Genomic DNA, 20705 nt, shown 5'->3' with positions numbered 1-20705 from the left:
TTGAGAAGTATAAACCCTTTAAATTCTGAGATAAAAAAGTCAGGGCTATACATACATGTATACGTAATACAACGTACAAATTTAGTGGTTAAAAGCAGGAGGCTAGAGTCGGTGGAATCTCTGATAATCTTAAGGCTTTCACCTTTTCGTTGGAAACACATGCAAATGGTCCACGTATTGTAGTCCTTTTTTAAAGGACAGCAACTTGTGTTTAACTTGTTTTGACGCAGGAAATTGATAGCTACGTCCTACTGTTCCAAAAGTCCACGGTCTTGTTAAAATGGTTCTAATATTGAAATAAAAAGTAGCGAAACGGGTATTTCTCATGTGGTAAAATTTTTTAAGATGCGATAGTATGATGGATTCATGTACATGTATATAGTAAACACTGCAACGGAAATGGTGATACAGGTGCTAAATAAATGTATTATACATATATGTTTATCTATCAACATTTCGAGAAATTAATACGCCAGTGTTTCTCAGTAGTAAAAATTACATGCAAGGACAATTTTCACTCAATCATATTGCTAGATGCTAGCAGTTGTGGGTGTCCATGGAAACAGCAGAAATATACCGTTGCATAAAAGGCATGAAAATACAAGCTGACGAGGGCGGAAAAGCGGCAAAAAAAAGTAAGACCTTTATTCAAATTTATTTCATTACATAAAAAAGAATGAATTTTCGAACCAAGTAACCATTCTTAATCCTGTTATTTGAAGGTTTGGCTTTTTATTTCGTAACTGTGCTGATTTATTTCTAAATGCGTTTGAATGAACGGGGATTTTACCATATGCACATTATACATGACATCGTGAGCATTTACATCGTATATTGTCATGATGTAAATTTGTTCCATTTAATGCTGATATCAACTGTGTACTAGTAGTTTTTTTTATGGATCACCAAATAACTGTTCATGATGCATGTTTATACAGTACCAAATGTATTGCCTTTTTAATATTTAATGTCTCCTTTGATGAACTTTCATTATTATTACATGTACGAACCCCAACCCCCCCCCTTTTTTTGTGGCAACAATACAGATACACTTAGCTGTATAGATTAATTTTAAGTAACCTGACTTCGAACGGAAATAAAACCATGCAGTGCAGGAAAAAGTTAATGTAAAAGAAGACAATCGCCGGAAACAGCTACTATTTTATGGACCAAGTATCTGTGCTGTTTTAAACTTTACATCTGGACATCCTGGCAGTTTTGGGTTCCTTCATTAACATTCCCTAATAAATTTACTTCCTATTTCGTACAAAAATCGGTTGTGAATTATAAAAAAAAAGACTTGACGAGACTGAAATCTGCACGATCTAGTTCAAAGCAGTTTAAAACGATTTATCCGCCTATGAATACATGTACATGTGTATAGATTAAGTTTTTTTAAACTGCTTCCAAAAGCATTAATTGTTTAGCTAACTAGATAACAACTTTGAATAAAAATAAAGCAACATTTACTACAAAATGTTAATATCATACACTGATGTCTTAGGTTTAAGATGGATTTTTTATCGATGAAAATTTTAGCCATTTTGAGAGCACGAACATCACGGACTGCACGGGCTGACTTTCAGGAATTGCCAAATTTTACATAAATAGGCCTAGAAGAATTGGTTACTCTCTGTCTCTCTCTCTCTGTCTGTCTGTCTGTCTGTCTGTCTCTCTCTCTCTCTCTCTCATTTCTTAAAACCAGTATAAATGTTTCTTTGTTGTTTGCTACAGGCAATGAAGGTAGCAATAAATGCACACAAAAAGTATATAATCCGCTAACGCAAGGTGTGTTATTTTTTACAAAGCAATCTATTTATCTTCATACCCGGAAAAAAATCATTTTATGATTGCATAATGGCACCTTTTCATAACCATTATTATATTCATCTTTAAAATGTTATTCTTAGCTAAAATTTATTATGCAAGGTATCTTATACGCGTATTCCCAGATGGCAAAATCACATCAATATTTATATCGATAATTTTTAACAGAAATTTGCATACAGGCATTTTTGTTCAAACTCAGCAAGATTAAGCAGATAAGAAATATTGTACGGCCCAAAACTAATTATAAAAAGATCTGCTGTGACCTTCACATTTACTTGTTTTAAAGACATTTCACACCATAAAATATCCCAAAAGCCGTGTTTATGTGCAGTATGAGCCAAATAGGGCTGAGGGGAGAGTATATATACTCTTAAAAAAAGGATTTTTGTGTGATCTGACATGGCCTTGACACTTGACATACAAACATCATTTAAGGTTACTGCATACTTTTTGATCAAAGGCACCCTGTGGGGTATGTATGAGCCAGATTGGACCAAACGGAAGAAGATATATATGCGCCCGACAAGGATTTTTCAAATAATTTTGTCACATTTGACCTTGAAATTTGCATACCCTTACTAAAAAGCTTTGTTTATGTGAAGAATGAGTCAATTAAGGCTTAGTGGAGAGTATATAAACTCTGGAAAAAAAGAATATTTGCGTGGTCTGATATAATCTTTAACCTCCATGACCTACAAACTTTATTCAAGATCACTGCACACTCTTTGACCATATACACTCTGTTAGTGAAGTATGAGCCATATTGGACCAAGGAGAGAGAGGATATGCTCTGGACAAGGATTTTACATATAATTCTGCTATGACCTTAACCTTAGACCTAGAAATGGGTGAAGAATGAACTACATATTGGGCCAAATGAAGAAGATATGCTCCGGATAAGCGATCTCGGACGAACAGACAGACGGAAGGACGGACGGAAGGAAAAATCACTATAAGACGCCTGCAGAGCGGGGTTCCAATAAAGCCTGGTTGGCTTTATGATAGATTTGGTCACGCCCCGACCAAAATTATAGCAGTATAATATTCAAAGAATGGTTCCTTAATAAATATATATTTAACTGAACGATTAAATATTAGAATATTAATTAATAATGAAAACCCCGCTTGTGTCCCGACAGTACGTCATTTTAATTTATTGGGCTGTACAGTACTAAATCGATTCGTAGTGTAATCACAGACAAAACACTGAAAGATGTAAATATTACCTAATATACCCGGTATTATCTCAATGACACGTACCGTTTGTATACCACTCTGCCTGGAAATGACATTTTCAATCAAACTCTTTTTTTTCTGTTCATACATCCAAACCATTTTAATTCTTAAAATGGTAAGCCTTAAGTCGTACAACTCACCAAACACAAATTTCATAAACATTTTATGAATTACAATCGGCGAATGGACAGATAAGAGAAGATGAATAAAATCACAATGTATATTTCACAAAATATATTATACGTGTGCATTTTGATATTAAGCTACTACAGAAGTAAAATTCTCAGTTTCATAGCATGTAATAGAATCATAGCCATGACGTGGGTCCTCTCTCGGAGCTTGCATGGACAAAGTAACTCGCTGGTATATTGAACCGAGCTTCATATCTAATTGTTTTTAGTGGAAGCAAAAACCAATGGAACAATTTGATGACCAAAGGTAATCATTGTAAAGATAAAAAATTGGAAAAGAATTCATCAGAGAAAACCATGATCAAAGGGAAAGAATGCTTAATGGAATAACCATTACTTAAATTGCTGAACTGCACATAGATTTTTAAAATGTTTTTTTGTTTATTGCTATAGCCAAACTAAATACTGTACATTGTGCCATCGTTTCTTTGTTGATAGAGATGATGACTTATTAGTTTTTTAATACAAAAAAAAAACCGTCAGGAATTTTAACTTGACGCACACACCGCCATCTTTATATCTAATTGTAGTATACATGTATTTATGTCAGCTGTCTATAAACAAGTTGTCTGGTTTTTTTTTTCAATTAATATTCTTTATTGGAAGTGGGTTATTAATTAATTTGTTGTTGTTGCAAATCGGAAAATGTTCTGTTTCATACGGACGGGCGTTTTACAAAAAAAAAAAAAAAAAACCAAAAAAAAAAAAAAACCAAGCAAAAAAACCCCCAAACACAAAAAACAAAAACATACGGAAGCCCTGGGAGGACATTGACTTACTTTTTAATTGTTATGAGCCCTGTAAGGACATATTGACTTACTTCTTAAGTTACGACTTATTCATTATGACTTAATTGTTATTATTTGATTAAACTGTTTTAAATTTCGAGCTAAGATAATGTAAAACGTGTTCCAAGAGTTTTGCGGATTAAGAGGGGAACAAAAAATAAAAGCCTTATTATAGCTGTTTGCAACCTCTTTTTCGATTCCATTCAAATGACTCTATGGCTGGTGTTTAACATTTTATGTATGGTAAGAGTACGTCAAACCAAAGAAAAAGAGGCGTAGTAAGTTCTTAAGAAGCTTGGGATTCATTTGTGGATTAATCTATTTAAGGATATCGAGCATACTAGAATGTTCAACTTGGACAACCCCGTTGTGAAAGAGTGTCTGTGACTTTGCTTAATGCAAGCCTTTCACACTGATTTGGATAGAATAGCAAATCACAGGAATTCTCATAAAATTCGGCCACAGATATTTTGTGCCTGAACTGACAGACGGACAAACACCTTAAAACACCTGTGAATGCGGTAGATGTTAACGTTTGTATTACATGTACATGTAATTTGTATGGAAAGAAGAAAGAAACTCGTAGTAAAGAGTTCAAAGAACTTGTGAACTTAATAAAACCCGGTGTTCAAATCCCAGTTCATCCCAATGAATCTTTGGAATTATTCATTGAATTGAATGACGTTCTCAAAGACTACGTATTAACAAATCACAAAAAATTAGTACAATTATTTGGTTCGTGTGTGTAGAACATTTTCAATGGCATTGTTTCCAAAATATTTTCTGTTTCATTACTTGTTCAAGGGCATTTCAGATCATTAATTTTGTTACTGCTGCAAATAAACAGGGCATAAAACTAAACTATCCGTGTTATTCTTTTCCGCACATGTTTAGATAGCATAAATCATAATAATTTAGCAATTACTACTCCCTTTTCTCGACACTACAAATTACATTATGTATCTAATGCTTCCTTCATAACATAGAGCCAATCAAATCAAAACTGTGGTACATATGAAGGACTTGAGCTACATGTATATACTTCTTGTTTCTTGCATGTACTTATTACTTACTTGTTGTTATTTAATACTTACTTGTTATTTATTAATGTTTAATACTTACCTCCTATTACTTAATACTTGCTTGTTAATTTGCATTTCTTAACTGTTAATACTTATTCTTTTAATTACTGATTATTTATTAATTCTTATTACTTATTTGTTCATTTTGTTATTTTCCAGTTTTTTCTTATTTTATTTTAATTTTTCATCTCTACGACAATCAGCTCCAGTCTCAGGATTAGAAACCCGAACATTTAAGACTTTCTTTGCCAAAGTACCCTATAAGCATGTGTTTAAACATGATTCTAGATACCCCTCATAAAGAAGGTCTTCATACCTAAGAGAGTGATGACAGTCCAAGTCAATAAGCATTTCAATTCAATTGAATGGATGTCTGAAAAGGTATAGATATTGGCATATGTATTTTGTCTTTAAAAATAAAAATGATTAAAAAATAATGCATGTATTATTTATAGTTTTTATGCTTAGCATCAATTTTCAATCTTATTTAGATTAAATGTATTCCTACGCCAGAGTTCAATATAGTCTCGTTCAACTCGACGCTCGGCTGTCTCCGTAGATCTCCGACAAGCAGAGATCGAGTCTCTCTTGCTTGTAGGAGATTTACGGTGTCAGCCGAGCGTTTGGTTGAACGAGACTAGATTGTAATATTGCTTGGATCAATACAATTTTCGAGAAATATTTCTATTACTGATACATAGTTTGATTGAATCAATTATATTTTTAAATATTATTTAACATAATTCATATGGGGGTTTCTCGACATTCTTGTCGAAAAAGTCCAAAAATTCATATTATAAAAATGTGCGTAATTCAAATTAGAAACTACATGTACTTGTCTTGCAAAATAACGTTTCAATGATTTTAAAATAAATAAACATCGACAAAATCAACTCCCTTCAGTTCTTCAGTACTTTGATTTACATTAGTTTACACTTTGTTTGTTTGAAATAGACGGGGTTACTGCATGTAGCATAATTATAACTAACCTTATTTAGTTGAAATTTTTTATCGTTTACATTAAACGGTGATATTTATATACTGGTGGAATTAACCATGCATCCTAATTGTCCGAGTTCTATTTATAGGTTTTGTATACTATTGGATATGATTATATTATATGAATTAAATGTATCAAAAACCGAAGTTGAAAAGCTAGATAATGAATCTACTTAATTAAGATATTTTACATGCTTAAAGGGGCTTTGAGAAAAATTCATGATTAATTTCAATAAACAAAAGATAAAAGAATAACCAGTATATCGATATGTATGCATAGTGTAATGGAATAAGATTTTATCAGGTTTAATATAATTGTATAGCATTTATATGGAAGTAACGTAGTGAAACATGATCAGATAAAAGATTTTTTATTATTACCTGGGGGGGGGGGGGGGGGGGGCCTGAACCAAGATAAAAGAAGGTAAAACAAGGACGAATCAACAGAAATATCAGACTGCTCAGTAACGTTATGTTATAAAAAGTAAGACTTGAATATATACGCGTATTTATGAATTTATTGATTATTCTTAGAACCATTTTGATAAGACCTTGGACTTTCAGTAGAGCGTAGTTATCTTTTCCTTGCGTCAAAACAAGTTAAAAATGACGCGGTTTCCAGCAAAATATGCATACGATTGCATAGTCTAGCTCAAAAGTCAGACAAAATATGTTGATTTCAAAGAGCCATAGCTGAGTGGCTATCAAAGAAATACACATGCAGGTCTACGTCACATTGCTGTTTGACACAACTACCCAAAGTCCAAGCTCTTGTTAAAATGGTTCTATCTGTGCGAAAAACGTAATATTGTTCATGAAGATCAAAAGATATTTTGCACTCATCGAAAAGAAATTTCGGTAATATCATTCAACTTGGTTTTAATCTTGTTCTAAAAAGAAATTGACCAATTCCAACAAAACTTGGCACAAATCATTATTGGATCAACAGGATTCGAATGAAAGGCCACGTACGCTTTTTTAAAATGGGAAAATGGGGGATAATTTGGAATTATTGATACAATTTTGGGTATTATTCACAAATCTTCCTTTTAAAAATAATATTTTGCCAGAAAAGTTTAAACTTGTGGGCAATCGTCCTCAGGAAACGTAGATTCAAGTTTGTTCAAATCATGATCCCCCGTGGTAGGATCTGGCTACAATGTGAGATGGAATTTTCACATGAAAATATATAGAGAAAATAATTTAAAATCTTCTCCTTGAAATCGTTAGGTTAAAAAGGCTGAAACTTATGTGAAAGCACACGTTGTGCAGATTAAAATTTGTTCAAATCATGATTCCCTGGAGAAATATGGGGGCTTTAAAAGGGGAGGGTGTGGATTTTCAAATAGGAATAGAGAAAAAACTCTTTTCACAAATAGTGAAACAACAAAAAAAGCTTGAAATTTAACATAGATATATTTTGATAAAAGTTAGAAGATTTATTTTTTTTTCTTTTGGGCAAGATTTTCTGTATTAAAGCTTCAAAGTATTTTTATTTCATCATAAAAGTGTTATTTATCGTCAAACTTTATGAATGAAATAAAGTAAAAAAAGAAACATTTTGATGGCATCCATGCATTTCACAAAAGTATTGCAATGTTGGCCAAGAATGATATAATGAAATAAATATTCTAGTTGAGATCAAATTAGTAAAAACAACAGTTGTACCGGTGCATCGGTGATTCGAACCCCTTTATCTTTATGTAGTATATCTTCGTGGAAAGACTAAGCCGAGTAGTTCTTTGAATAGTTGTGTGTAATTTGAATACTAAAAGACTAATTGAATTTGTCTATAATAGACATATTAATTGTACGAATAAAAAAATTCTAGGTGAATTAGAGTTATCGAACATTGCTTAGGATTGGACATCGTTAAATTGTCGAGATATACTTTGATACTTTGAATTTGTAATGCTGATTTGATCAGGGTTATGGCTATTGTTGCTCAAGTTTGCGATGTGGCCCCTGTACCCTCTTGTTCAGCATGAACTTTTCTTACTGAAAAGTTTTTTAAATGGATTCTTGTTTGTATTACCCTCCTCAAAGTCCAAATGCAAAAACACACCGTGTGTGATTGAGTGGTATCATATCTACATGTAGGAATCATGTTGATCTTCCTGTCTCTTTGTCTCACTTTGATATAGATTCATTTATTTTGGGAAAAATGGGCTTTCAGTGGGACGAAACCATCTATTTCTTGCACCAAAACAGGTTTAAAATGACTCTTGTTTCGAATGAAATATGCATAGATTGCGTATAAGACTTAGCACAAAAGGCAGACAAATTTTGATGTTTTAAAAGAGCCATGCCTGAGGAGTCAGGAATAAAATGGACAGGCTAAGGTCTCATTGCTGTTTGATACAACAATTAAAGTCCAACCTCCTGTTAAAATTATCCTAGGTTTTTCCGAAATACGTATGTTATCGGTCCAATAGATCGCAAGTCTGTATTGAATGGCAGTTCAATAGATTAGTTTCAATAGGAAAGAAAAACTGAAAACGCATACAAAATAGACGAAAATATTTAATCTGTATTAAGACAACATAATCCCTTTGATTAGGTAATGATCACAAATATCACTCAATAACTGATATATCAGCAGTTCTATATTAGCCAATAAACGTCACAGAAAAAACACTGCACCTTTAGACAAAAGGTACTGCTAGGTTTCATGTTCTGTGAGCAAACAAAGGAAATTTTCACAAATTAAAAACAAATCATATAAAACGTGTCCAGTTGTAAAATGCTTTTGTAGAAATAACGTGATTCAGGGTTTGTAGCATTATGCAGAGATGATATTATACAATTAAAGTATACCATTAAGGGAGTCGGCAAGATTCCAGTTCCCCGAGAGCAAGTTTATTTCCAAAAGAGAAGCCGAGGGAAATAGACTTAGCTGTTTACTGGTGTTCCGAATTACTTAGGTATTTACTGGTGTGAGAGTATATCCTGTATTCTTCTATGAGTAGCAGTTTGTATGTTGTTGATTGGATGCTGCGTGAGTGACTGTTTGTATGAATAAAGAGCAGCTCGGAGGTTTCCTGTGATCTGTTGACAGATCCCCAGGATCTCCCAAGAGATGTCTCTGAAAATATCAGCCACAAACTGACCCTGATCATGGTGGACTAGGATCTGAAGCTCACATAGAGCTGCTTGTGATAATGTTGTATCAACGTGTCTGTAACACAAGAACTCCAGGAAATGTAACATTACAAACACTGGGATAAATAATACAGGAATAGCCATATCATGCAGAGCAGACTGTTGTTCCAGTAACAGATCACTGATATAACCGATTTTGTTACTAAGTCTAACATCACATGCTACGGCCTGTCTCATCTTTGTAGACCAGGACTGTCCCCCTACAGCCTCAGTGTACCTCTCTCTGTCTACACGTCCCCTATACATCAGATACGGCTGTGCTAACTTGACCTTTGTCATCTCTAAAACAATAAAAGCTTCCCTGTATCGGAGTGTCTTATAATAATAAATGGCAATGTACAACATATCAGAAACACACCCAAACTTGGCTGCTAATTTCAGCATTTGACAGGATATTTTGTCCGCAATATATAGCTGTTTATTGCAAACTGTGTTGGTGTACAAATTTTGTAACTGAAATGCAGTATACTGAAATAAGGTGGCTGTAACTTTCCGCATCGTAACAGCTTGATAGTGTGTCAGGGGTGAATATACCAACTGTTCTAAGGTGTGAATGGCTTTGATAAGGCGAAATAGGTTTGTTGTGTGTATGCTGACCATAGATGCCTCTTTGACAAGTTCTACATCATAATCAACTTGAGACCTCATTGTACTCTCATCTGTACAAATAGAAAGTGTAGGATTGTACAGGACATCAATGATGTAGGACCTGATGGAGGAACTCTGTAACAGACAGGCCAGACCTTTCTTGTACAATGCATGTAACTGTAGGAACAATCTGTTTTGTGCTGGGCCATGGATCTTTGTCAGAAACAGGTTGTTCTGTGGTATGAAAAAGTTAGGACAAACTCCCTTATACACCCATTTAAGGAGGAGTTTAAAGCAGACCCAGAAACCAGCCAGGAGATTTTGTGGACACCAGTGAGGCAGTGTGTTTTGTTGAATTGCCCAGAAAACTGTTGTCTTCATGTGATAGGAACACAGCAGCTTATTGGCGTCTTCTGATTGTTGATTCATTACTTCTTTAAGAAAAAGTTTTAACAATCCATAAGTCAAAAACTGACAGTGGTTCATTGAGTTCACAATTTTATATTCTGCCTGCGAAAACGAAATTCTCCATTCTTCATTTGTGTGTGGTCCTAATGGGTGTCCAATTGCTACAAAGTGAATACCATTCCTGATGATGTCATCAACAACTTCAGGGCCAGGCCATGAGTGACATCTGTCTATCCATGAGGAGGCAGACGGAGGCCAACAGTCACTAACAAAACTCCAAGCAAAGTCATATTCGACTGTCTCTGCTATATAACCACTACCACAGGGTCCATGTTCGATAGAATTTGGAATAAGTGATGAACATGTTAACTGTCTGAATGTAGAACTAGATATATATACTCGATCATTCATTGTGACACATGCTAATTGGACTTCTCTGCATTTTGATCGTGTCAGTAACTCAAGTAAAGCGAATCCTGGTGGGCTCTCAGAACTGTCAGAGAGAATCAAGGTTGTATTGGCTGTGTTGCAATACTGAGAAATGTCTATGATCACTCGGTGGTTGTTTGGCCAGTACATATAGTCTAAATCTGATCCCTTCAGTCTGAAACCTTCTCTGCGACTTCCACTCAGCATCCTAATAACTTTATTATTAGTTTTTATTTGTCTGTTCAGCATATCGTTGATATCCACTGTCTCCCTCCTTATGACCACCTGTTTTAAGGTCCCAACCATCTGACACATCCCCACAAACAAGGACTCTGACATGTGCTGCAGTCCATTGCCTCTGTTTATAATAATATGCATATTTTTCAAAATTTAAAAATTAAGAGAAACCTTGTTTTTTTCATTTACATTTTACGCATCATATCATATAGAAATCAACCTAGTACATGTATGTTGTTCCAAGTGGCCTGCATATTAAAGCAATGCATCTTTACATCTTTGTGTGTGTGTGGGGGGGGGGGTATACATGTATGATTATTAACTTTTTTAGTTTTGAATTTACCTCATATTATTTGCATTTATGTACTCATTTCACTTGTTTATTTGACCTATCGGAAGTGATACATTTTCTTACTACTGTTTAAGCAAAATCAAACGGTAAATTCGATCTGATATACATGTAATATGTATGTAAGTTCCTATTTTGTCAGAGGATATTCAAAACAAGGATCGATGAGTCATTTCACAACATAACATTTCATTGAATCAATTTCCATTCTTAGATTTTATTGATTTAACAGTTTAAAAAAAACCATTGTGCACCTTTGCGTTTTGAATGAGATATTTCGTAGGAATTTTGCGCAGTGGAAACGATTTTCCATTTGACCTGAAATAATGTTACATACAATAAAATTCTATATTAATAGCATATTTTACTTTTTGGAATTTGCAATCTATGCCATTTTAGAAGGACAATTTAATGCTGAAGTAGAGGTGATTTATTTTATAAACTATAATCCTTGGATTGTTAAAAATTTACATTTACTATTTGAAAAAATTGTTACATATTAAAAAGGATAAAAGAATTAGCTTTTTTCAGTGAATTAAAGGGGGATAATTATTGTCAGTTTGCTTATAGTCGATTTAGGACGTGATGCATACCACCTCTCATTTGTAAACTGACGAGAGCGAGATTAACATAAGCCTTTCTTGCTTGTTTTTCAATCTTCTATGTACTGTCATTATATAAATAGTGCCTGTTTGGGAGGGTAACAGTTGAAATTGACATGGGTGTCGTGGGGTGTCAATTTCAACTGTTATCCTCCCAAACAGGCACTATTTATTTTATTATGCTGAATGTCTTAATTTTAGATAATTTTTTACTGCTTTACGTGAATTCTAGGACGAACAGTACGCGCATAATTTACGCGCATGTAACAATTCGTTGTGTTACCCGTTGCTAAGTGTGTTGCTAATGCTGAGGGTAATAGAACGGATTATCAACTGCGTCTGAACCAATTAGATTTCAGTATTTGAAAGTATAATAATATAATATGTACATGTATGATGCAATTTACTAAATAAATATTGTTTAAACTATACCAGCTTTTCATTGTTGGTAAATAAAGAAACATTAAAAATCTATCAATTAACACACCTTTTTTCTGCTTTCTAATGTTTTGACTACATTAGATAAAAATTAGAAGATTGAAGCTCACTTACATTCTTGATGAAAATGACTCCATTTTGAATGCTTTTCTTGCCTGTGGAATTATATGCTATTTTTAGGTATGGTAAGTTTCTTATCCAGGTGATGTACTTTCATTTTGTTTCAACTTTGAAAACTTTTTTTAAAATCCGTTTTGAAGGTTAGTTATCTTAAAAAGTATATATTCAAAAATGAAATTGAATAAATACTTGTGAATAAAGGTAATTTTTCACTTTTCTTCGTATGATATAATAATTACGGAAGCCCTGGGAGGACATTGACTTACTTCCTAATTGTTATGAGCCCTGGAAGAAGATTGTTATGACTTATTGATTTTGACTTAATTATCATTTGATAAGACGGCAATGAATAAATAACACGTGGCGGTGGCGTACCGTTCGACATGGACACTGACAATACTAGTTTCAGCGAAGATTGGTTTTTATAAATACAAAGAATATTTTTTATGCACCCGAGACATATATTGGTTTTGAATATTCAATATGTAATTCTGTCACTGTCATATGCCAACAAACTTTAACTTTCTTTTAAAATAACTATACAGTAAAAAAAATTTATGAGAACTAAACATTTTTACACCAGTCTTTATTTTTGCCCATTTTGAGGGCAAAAAAAAATATTCTTTACATGAATTTTGATGGGTAAGATTAAAAAACTGTTATCATACTTTGACTTCGAGATTGGTATTCCAGGACACATGTGAATGCATTGTGTTAAATACAATCTTATTATTCTTTCAAATTTTTAAAAATCTAGGTTTGCTGACTTTCTCGGGATAAAAAAAGCAGTAACTGTTGTGCTATATATTATGATAATTTCATTTACCTCTACATGTATGTATTTTACAAAAACTGGAATAGTAATTTACACTGACTAACAGTTAGTCATTTGAATATTTTGGAATGTACTTAAACAAGGATGAAAAACATAAGAAAGGCAAAAGATTTAAAATTTCATATATAAATCTTTCTTTCTTTCATTATTTCTCAACTTTGAAGGTTGAAGGTCCAGAAAACATTTTAAAATTATAAGCTCCCTTCCCTTTTGAAAATTTAAAAAAAAAATATCAAATTCGCATAGTAAATTAACTGAGAAAAGAAAGGGTAAAATTGTAATAGCCTGCACTTTTAAAAAAATATTAACTTTTACCATGCTTACACATACAAGTTGGCTTGTACAGGAGAGAATTTTTTTTCTGTATCCAAATGAGATGTATTGAAAATTGATGCTAAACATGAATCAAAGTACTGAAGTACTGACGGGAGTTGATTTTATCGATTATTATTTATTTTAAAATCAACGATATGTAATTTTGCATGCATGGCAAGTAAATTCCTATAAGTATTTGAATTACGCACATTTTTATAATATGAATTCTCCTACAGGAAATTCGTGAAAATTCAATATCAATCATGTTGTGTAATATTCAAAGAATTAGTCCATCAAACTGCGTATCAGTAATCGAAATAATTATGAGAAATTGTATGGATCCAATCAAAATTGAACTCTAGTCTCGTTCAACCAGACTCTCAGCTGTACATCCATTAATCTCCGACAAGCAAGAGTGACTCTCTGCTTGTCGGCGATTTACGGAGACAGCCGAGCGTCTGGTTGAACGAGACTATATTGAACTCTGGCGTAGGAATACATAAAATGTACGACTTCAAAAAATATCTAAATTGTTCGTACCATTTAAAATCTGACTATTTACAAGGTATCTATAAATTAGTTTCCTTGAAAAACAATGCTTAAGAACTCATTACATCGAATTTATTGATTAGAACTAAATGTTGTCAGCGGTGTTGATTTGTGCTTAGGTCCAAACACTGTTTCACTTTCGTTTTGCCTGAGTAACTGCATAGGAGAGTTGATTAAAATCAACTCCCAAAAACTATAAATGATACATGTATTTTTTTTTTTAAACATTTTTATTCTTAAATACAAAATACATACTGTATGCCAATATTTATAACTTTTAGACATCCATTCAACTGAATTGAAATGCTTATTGACTTGGACTGTCATCACACTTTTAGGTGTAAAAACCTTCTTTACCAGGGGTATCTAGGTTCATGTTAAAACACATGCTTATATGGTAATTTGGCAAAGACATGTTGGGGTTTCTAATCCTGAGACTGGGGCTGATTGTCGTAGAGATGAAAAATTAAAATAAAATCAGAAATAACTAGAAAATAACAAAATGAACAAATACGTATTAAGAATTAATAAATAACATAAATAACCAGTAAAGAATAAGTATTAAAAGTTAAGAAAATTAACAATTAACAATTAACAAGCAAGTATTAAGTAATAGGAGGTAAGTATTAAAAATTAATAAATAACAAGTAAGTAATAAGTACATGCAAGAAACAAGAAGTATATATATGTAGCTCAAGTCCTTCATATGTACCACTATTTTGATTTGATTGACTATATGTTATGAGGGAAGCATTAGATACATAATGTAATTGGTAGTGTCGAGAAAAGGGAGTAGTAATTGCTAAATTATTATGATTTATGCAATCTATCATGTGCGGAAAGGAATAACACGGATAGTTTAGTTTTATGCCCTGTTTATTTGCAGCAGTAACAAAATTAATGATCTGAAATGCCCTTGAACAAGTAATGAAACAGAAAATATTTTGGAAACAATGCCATTGAAAATGTTCTACACACACGAACCAAATAATTGTACTAATTTTTTGTGATTTGTTAATACGTAGTCTTTGAGAACGTCATTCAATTCAATGAATAATTCCAAAGATTCATAGGAATGAACTGGGATTTGAACAACGGGTTTAATTACATTATAAGTTCACAAGCTTTATGACCTCTACACTACTCTTCTTTCCATACAAATTACATGTACATGTAATACAAACGTTAACATCTTCAGCATTCACAGGTGTTTTAAGGTGTTTGTCCGTCAGTCAGTTCAGGCACAAAATACAAGACATCTGGTTTACCAGAATTAAGGCAGTTCAGCATATCCTCTCTGTGGCCGAATTTTATGAGAATTCCTGTGACTTGCTATTCTATCCAAATCAGTGTGAAAGGCGTGCGTGAAGCAAAGTCACAGACACTCTTTCACAACTTGATTGTCCAAGTTGAACATTCTAGTATCCTCGATATCCTTAAATAGATTAATCCAACAATGAATCCCAAGCTTCTTAGAACTTACTACGCCTCTTTTCTTTGGTTTGACATACTTTTACAATGTACTAAGTACATAAAATGTTTAACACCAGTCATTTGAATGGAATCGAAAAAGAGGTTGCAAACAACTATAATAATTAAGGCTTTTATTTTTTGTTCCCCTTTTAATCCGTAAAATTCTTTGAGCACGTTTTACATGATCTGAGCTTGAAATTTAAAACAGTCTAATCAAATAATAACAATTAAGTCATAATGAATAAGTCGTAACTTAAGAAGTAAGTTAATATGTCCTTCCAGGGCTCATAATAATTAAAAAGTAAGTCAATGTCCTCCCAGGGCTTCCGTAAAAACACGTTGTTGATGTACATATACAGATGAAAAAATATCTGGGGTGGGTGTAAACAATAAAATGCTTTCTAAAATGGTATTTTGTATAGATATGAAGGTAGCTTGCATTGCCATTGCAGAAAAAAGAATGCATAACCCACGTTAGCCTTCATAACTCAAAAAGAGCACTATAAAATAACGGTGAAACACGATATTGATTACTGTATATTTACATCTGTTTTATTATCCATAAAAAATGAGTAATTTCAGTATGTGAATTACTAGCATTTTTAACGTCGATCACTACGTTACAGAAAGGAACATTCAATTTTCCATACATGTGAAGGTTACCATGGTTACTACGGCTACACGGAACTCGGAGGTTAGCCCGTGCAAGTCCGTGAAGTTCAAGCTCTCCAAAAACTATAAAATATATGTCAAATTATATGAGATTATTGTGTGATTTTATGTTAATTTCTCTTTGAAATGGTGTCGGTTCATATTCGCGTCTTATGCCTCGCGAAAATATTATTTATTTTAGCTCCCTGGATAAAGCAAATATAAAATCACACAATATAGATATCTTCTATAGTCCATAGAGGGAGGGGCCGATTTTCCATATGTAGAAGTTACTATAATTAACTATTTAACGCTTTTTTAAAGCTTGTTTGTCGTATATTCTTTGTTGTTTCTACAAGACTCCCCGATACTGTATAATCTACCGAAAACAAATGTCAATTCTGTACGGACAACAATATTACGTAAAATTTAATGTTCATTTGTACATTCCCTCTACATTCCAAATATCATCAACTCATTTACCTAACTTAAATCTTTGTGTCTAAATCAACCCTTTCTTTCGCTTATATAGTCGTTCATATAATCTTTCAATAGAAAGATAATAAAAACATGGTTTCTAATGAAATCTCCATTTTAACGTAATCTTTTTTAAGCTTAAGATATCACGTGGACATTATTGTGCAAATTCGGCAGTTTTGACAAGTAAGGAATCTTGCACTTTCCAAATGCTTGAGTAGAGGGAGGCATGCAATGTAAAACATAGTTCTATTGCGTGATCTCTTATAAGTTAACGAAATATTTGATCATAAAGATTATGAAAATACTTTATGACCTTAAGTCATTCTCATTTGAGTTCCATGTTCATCATTAAAATGATTTCTTATTCGTAAATTAATGAGATATCGCTAGATAATTATACCTCTCAGAACGTGTGTTTATTAATTAATCATGTCTTTGTAATTCATATTAATGAATACACAGAAAAAAAAAGATATTTCTTCATTTGGAAACAAATATAATACCGACTTTCATCATCATCAACTTTGGTCAAATTGACTATAATCAAGACTGTTGCCTTAAAACTTTCATTCAAAGCCAAAATCTGTATGGTTGCAGAAATGGGATGCACACTGTCCATTAAAACTGACAAATGTCCTTCACCTTTCGACCCGGATGTGTATCTGATACGGCAACCTTCCAGCCCAGTAGAGAAGAAACTTCCGCTGGAGATCCGGAAAAAGATTTCGAGCACCGCTAAGCCATGTCTCAACCGGTCTCCCCAGCGGAAGTGGATTCGGAGTGTTTCTGTGATGGATACTCGATGTTCCCTGACCACACGTGACAAATATCAAATCATCAAATCTTGGAAAGGCATCGCCAGAGACTTGCATGCTACAGGTGTCACAATGTTTCTCAGGTAAATTGAACACACATGCACTCTTCTCATTTCAAACAAATAAAATGGTATCCTCTACCTTAAAATACAATGTGCTATTATATTATTTAATACATGTATCTTGTTTAATAAAGAAAAATATAACTATATAGTCAGGTGCCTGTGATTAAAATTATTTCATTTAAATCGGTATCATTGTTTGTTCTTTCATATTTTTTTTTATTTTGTAACATTTTTTATTCTAATGTTAAAACACAATATGAGTACATACATGATTTAATATACCAGTACATGAGTATACAATATAAATTTTGCTCATACTGTATCAATCTTTGGGAATCGCAGTAATACCATTAAAAATGAAATAAATTCAAAAATAAAACAACATTTAGAAATATCTGGTTTCAACAGAATGTTCCAAGAGTATGACGATCTCCGGAAGTTCTTCAAGTTTGGAGACTACAAGGAATCTTCCGACCTCCTCCAGAACAAGATCTTCCAGAACCACGTGATGCTGGTGATGCATACACTCGACGAAGCCATCTGTTCAATGGGGGACACGGATTACGTCATGGAGATGCTGCGAGGGGTGGGGAAATCTCACAGACGCTTGCCCGAGTTCAATTTCATGATTTTTAGCGTGAGTCTCAATTTGATAAATTTGGAAAATGTCAAATGACAAAATTAATGTTTCCAGGAAAACCATTTAAGAATTTTCTATTAACTAAATGTTTTCTATTTATGTTTGTTTTGCATCATTCGCAGATAGCTTGTCCAATACAAATACATACGCTGTTAGTTTGCTTTTGTCATTATATACATGCTGTAGGTTTGTTATATTTAAGGAATCACTTCTTGGGTATTATCATGTGATCAAATACGATCGGGATAATAAAATCAAATTAAGCTCAATACAACCCGAGGGCTTTATGATAGATTTGATCACGCCCGACTGTATTTGATCACCCCATAATATTCAAAGAATGATGATTCAGTATAGCTTAAAATTTGTAGCGATTGCACGATTTAATACAGTGTATTAAAATATTCATTGATTAAATGTATTGGGCCAATCAGAGTCGAGTTATCACAGAAAAAACACACTGAAAAATATAAATATCTGCGTTAACATTGTACTTCACTTTAAGATTATATTTAATAACTTAAGATTATAATTTACAAATGAAATATGTTCTTTTCTCGACAAAAATTAGATTTTCAATTATATTGCTTTTTCAAAATTTTCTTTCAAGTAAGCTTTTTCACCGTATTCATTTTTGTGGCAACAGTCATATTTACTCGAATCGCAAAATTTGATCGATTTATGAATATGTTTATTCTCACCAAAAATGGCTGAGTAGAACAATTGCTGGTTTCTAAAATTCTTTATATAAAATATATGGAATAAAACGACAGAAAAGTTATTCTTTGTTAAAATAAAAAAATGGAAGCTTGTTAAGGTATCGCTATAATACAAACCTGAGCTCTTGAGAACAAACGAGAAATGTAATATTTATCATACCCTTATTGTGTTCAGAGAATCCTGCAGATCTATATGTACATGAACAGTATCATAAACAAAAAAGTATTATGATCGTTCAAAAATACCCTTCAACAATCGCCAAGAAAAGGAAATCGATGGAAATGTTCTTGCAGCCTTATAAGTATGATCAGCCATCAATTCATACGATACATAATGACACACAGTTCCCTTTAAGAAGAAAACTCTTATTTGTATTGTCCTTTACAAAAATTTAGATTATTGAGAATCAAAATTTGTACATGTACAAATTTTGATTCTCAATCATCTAAATTTTTGTAAAGGACAGTATTAAGGAGGGTTTTCTACATCTGATGGAAAAAAAAACGTGTCAAAAGATGATCATTGATGATAGAAACAACGCAGTATTTAGAGTATCGAGAGACACTTAATGATTATTAAATAATTAATTGATAATTCCCCAAAGAATATTCTTATAATCACAGGATCGTATGGAGATAGATTTCCGCATTTCTTCTTGAAGAATTCCTCTAGTCATTTTTAAGTTCGAATGGCTGTACGTGTAAATTTCTGTTAGGTGTCAAATCGATTCATTGTCTGAATTTAAATCACTTTTCTCCCTTTGTTGCGCTAGAATGCACACAGATAGTGGACTATTTAAATGGGACTTTTCACACTCTAATTTCTGTCTCTTAAAGGTCATTGAATCTAGGAATTTTTCTGAATGTAAACCATAAATTTTTGAGGATGCATAAATTCGAATTCGTGATCAATGGTTCTTGGCAGTACATTTATCATGCTTCTCACTTGATGAACATTAAATTTTGTGGACGAGGTCAATTAAGATAACAAAAAAAGTAAATGCTCACGCAATATTGGTGATAGTACAATGTAATACTTGAATAAAGTTATTTTCTAAATACCCGACAATATAAGCATGTATTGTATATTTGGATATGATTAACTTTGTTATCTTATTGCACATTTTTATTTTTTAGAGGATAGAGGAGCCATTTTTGATCGCCGTCAAGGAAACGCTTGGGGATCGCTATTCGGCCAACATGGATAACATATATCGGAAAACAGTGAAATTCATTATACGCGAACTATCACAGGGATTTAACGATACTCCTAAGGCAATAGACTAGCATGATTAGGATATCTGCAATACAACCAGTGCCATTGATACGTGTATTTCCAGCATTAGAAAAAGATTATTGTTTACCACTAGCGTTTTAGCTAAGATGGCAATTAGTGTATCACGTTCATCTCTCTCTCTCTCTCTCTCTCTCTCTCTCTCTCTCTATATATATATATATATATATATATATATATATATATATTGGTGAAACAATTGTCTCTGCATACATCAGGATACAGAATATTGTAAACATTGCTACGAAACAATTGCATCAACACTGAATACATCATGAAATTTTACTTAAAGAAATATAAATTACATTTCTGAATTCAGAAAGCACTTTTAGAGAGAGAGAGAGAGAGAGAGAGAGAGAGAGAGAGAGAGAGAGAGAGAGAGAGAGAGAGAGAGAGAGAGATCTAGTGTG

The 20705-nt window shown here is 32.9% G+C and overlaps 2 protein-coding genes across 3 annotated transcripts; one reads left to right on the top strand and one right to left on the bottom strand.

Moving 5' to 3' along the window:
* The first annotated feature begins 542 nt into the window (after window positions 1-542).
* On the top strand, window positions 543-20415 carry LOC105332450 (neuroglobin). 2 transcript variants are annotated; one of them, XM_066088429.1, is made up of 4 exons: window positions 543-635; window positions 17360-17660; window positions 18051-18279; window positions 20139-20415. In XM_066088429.1, exons 1-4 carry the CDS (start codon window positions 557-559, stop codon window positions 20286-20288), a joined length of 759 nt encoding a protein of 252 aa, XP_065944501.1. In that variant the 5' UTR covers window positions 543-556; the 3' UTR covers window positions 20289-20415. The 2 variants fall into 2 exon arrangements, with proteins under 2 accessions (XP_065944501.1, XP_034323744.2); XM_034467853.2 differs by having other exon boundaries at window positions 549-635; window positions 17339-17660.
* On the bottom strand, window positions 8634-12553 carry LOC105341275 (uncharacterized). The gene is made up of 2 exons (XM_066088849.1): window positions 12454-12553; window positions 8634-11071 (listed from the first exon to the last, which is right to left on the bottom strand). Exons 1-2 carry the CDS (start codon window positions 12474-12476, stop codon window positions 9055-9057), a joined length of 2040 nt encoding a protein of 679 aa, XP_065944921.1. The 5' UTR covers window positions 12477-12553; the 3' UTR covers window positions 8634-9054.
* Window positions 20416-20705: the final 290 nt, after the last annotated feature.

Source organism: Magallana gigas, chromosome 6 (assembly GCF_963853765.1).
Source record: "Magallana gigas chromosome 6, xbMagGiga1.1, whole genome shotgun sequence".
Taxonomy (NCBI): domain Eukaryota; kingdom Metazoa; phylum Mollusca; class Bivalvia; order Ostreida; family Ostreidae; genus Magallana; species Magallana gigas.
The sequence above is the reverse complement of the archived record's forward strand: the minus strand, read 5'-3'. Positions and strand labels throughout refer to the sequence as shown.

What these genes read in the sequence shown, in the direction of transcription:
- LOC105332450 (XM_034467853.2), top strand. Translation starts at nt 557, where the DNA reads ATGGAAACAGCAGAAATATACCGTTGCATAAAAGGCATGAAAATACAA. An exon ending in GGTGTCACAATGTTTCTCAG is followed by an intron (nt 17,661 to 18,050) that starts GTAAATTGAACA and finishes TGGTTTCAACAG; the next exon opens with AATGTTCCAAGAGTATGACG. An exon ending in TCAATTTCATGATTTTTAGC is followed by an intron (nt 18,280 to 20,138) that starts GTGAGTCTCAAT and finishes TTTATTTTTTAG; the next exon opens with AGGATAGAGGAGCCATTTTT.
- LOC105341275 (XM_066088849.1), bottom strand. Translation starts at nt 12,476, where the DNA reads ATGGAGTCATTTTCATCAAGAAT. An exon ending in GAGTCATTTTCATCAAGAAT is followed by an intron (nt 11,072 to 12,453) that starts GTAAGTGAGCTT and finishes TATTATAAACAG; the next exon opens with AGGCAATGGACTGCAGCACA.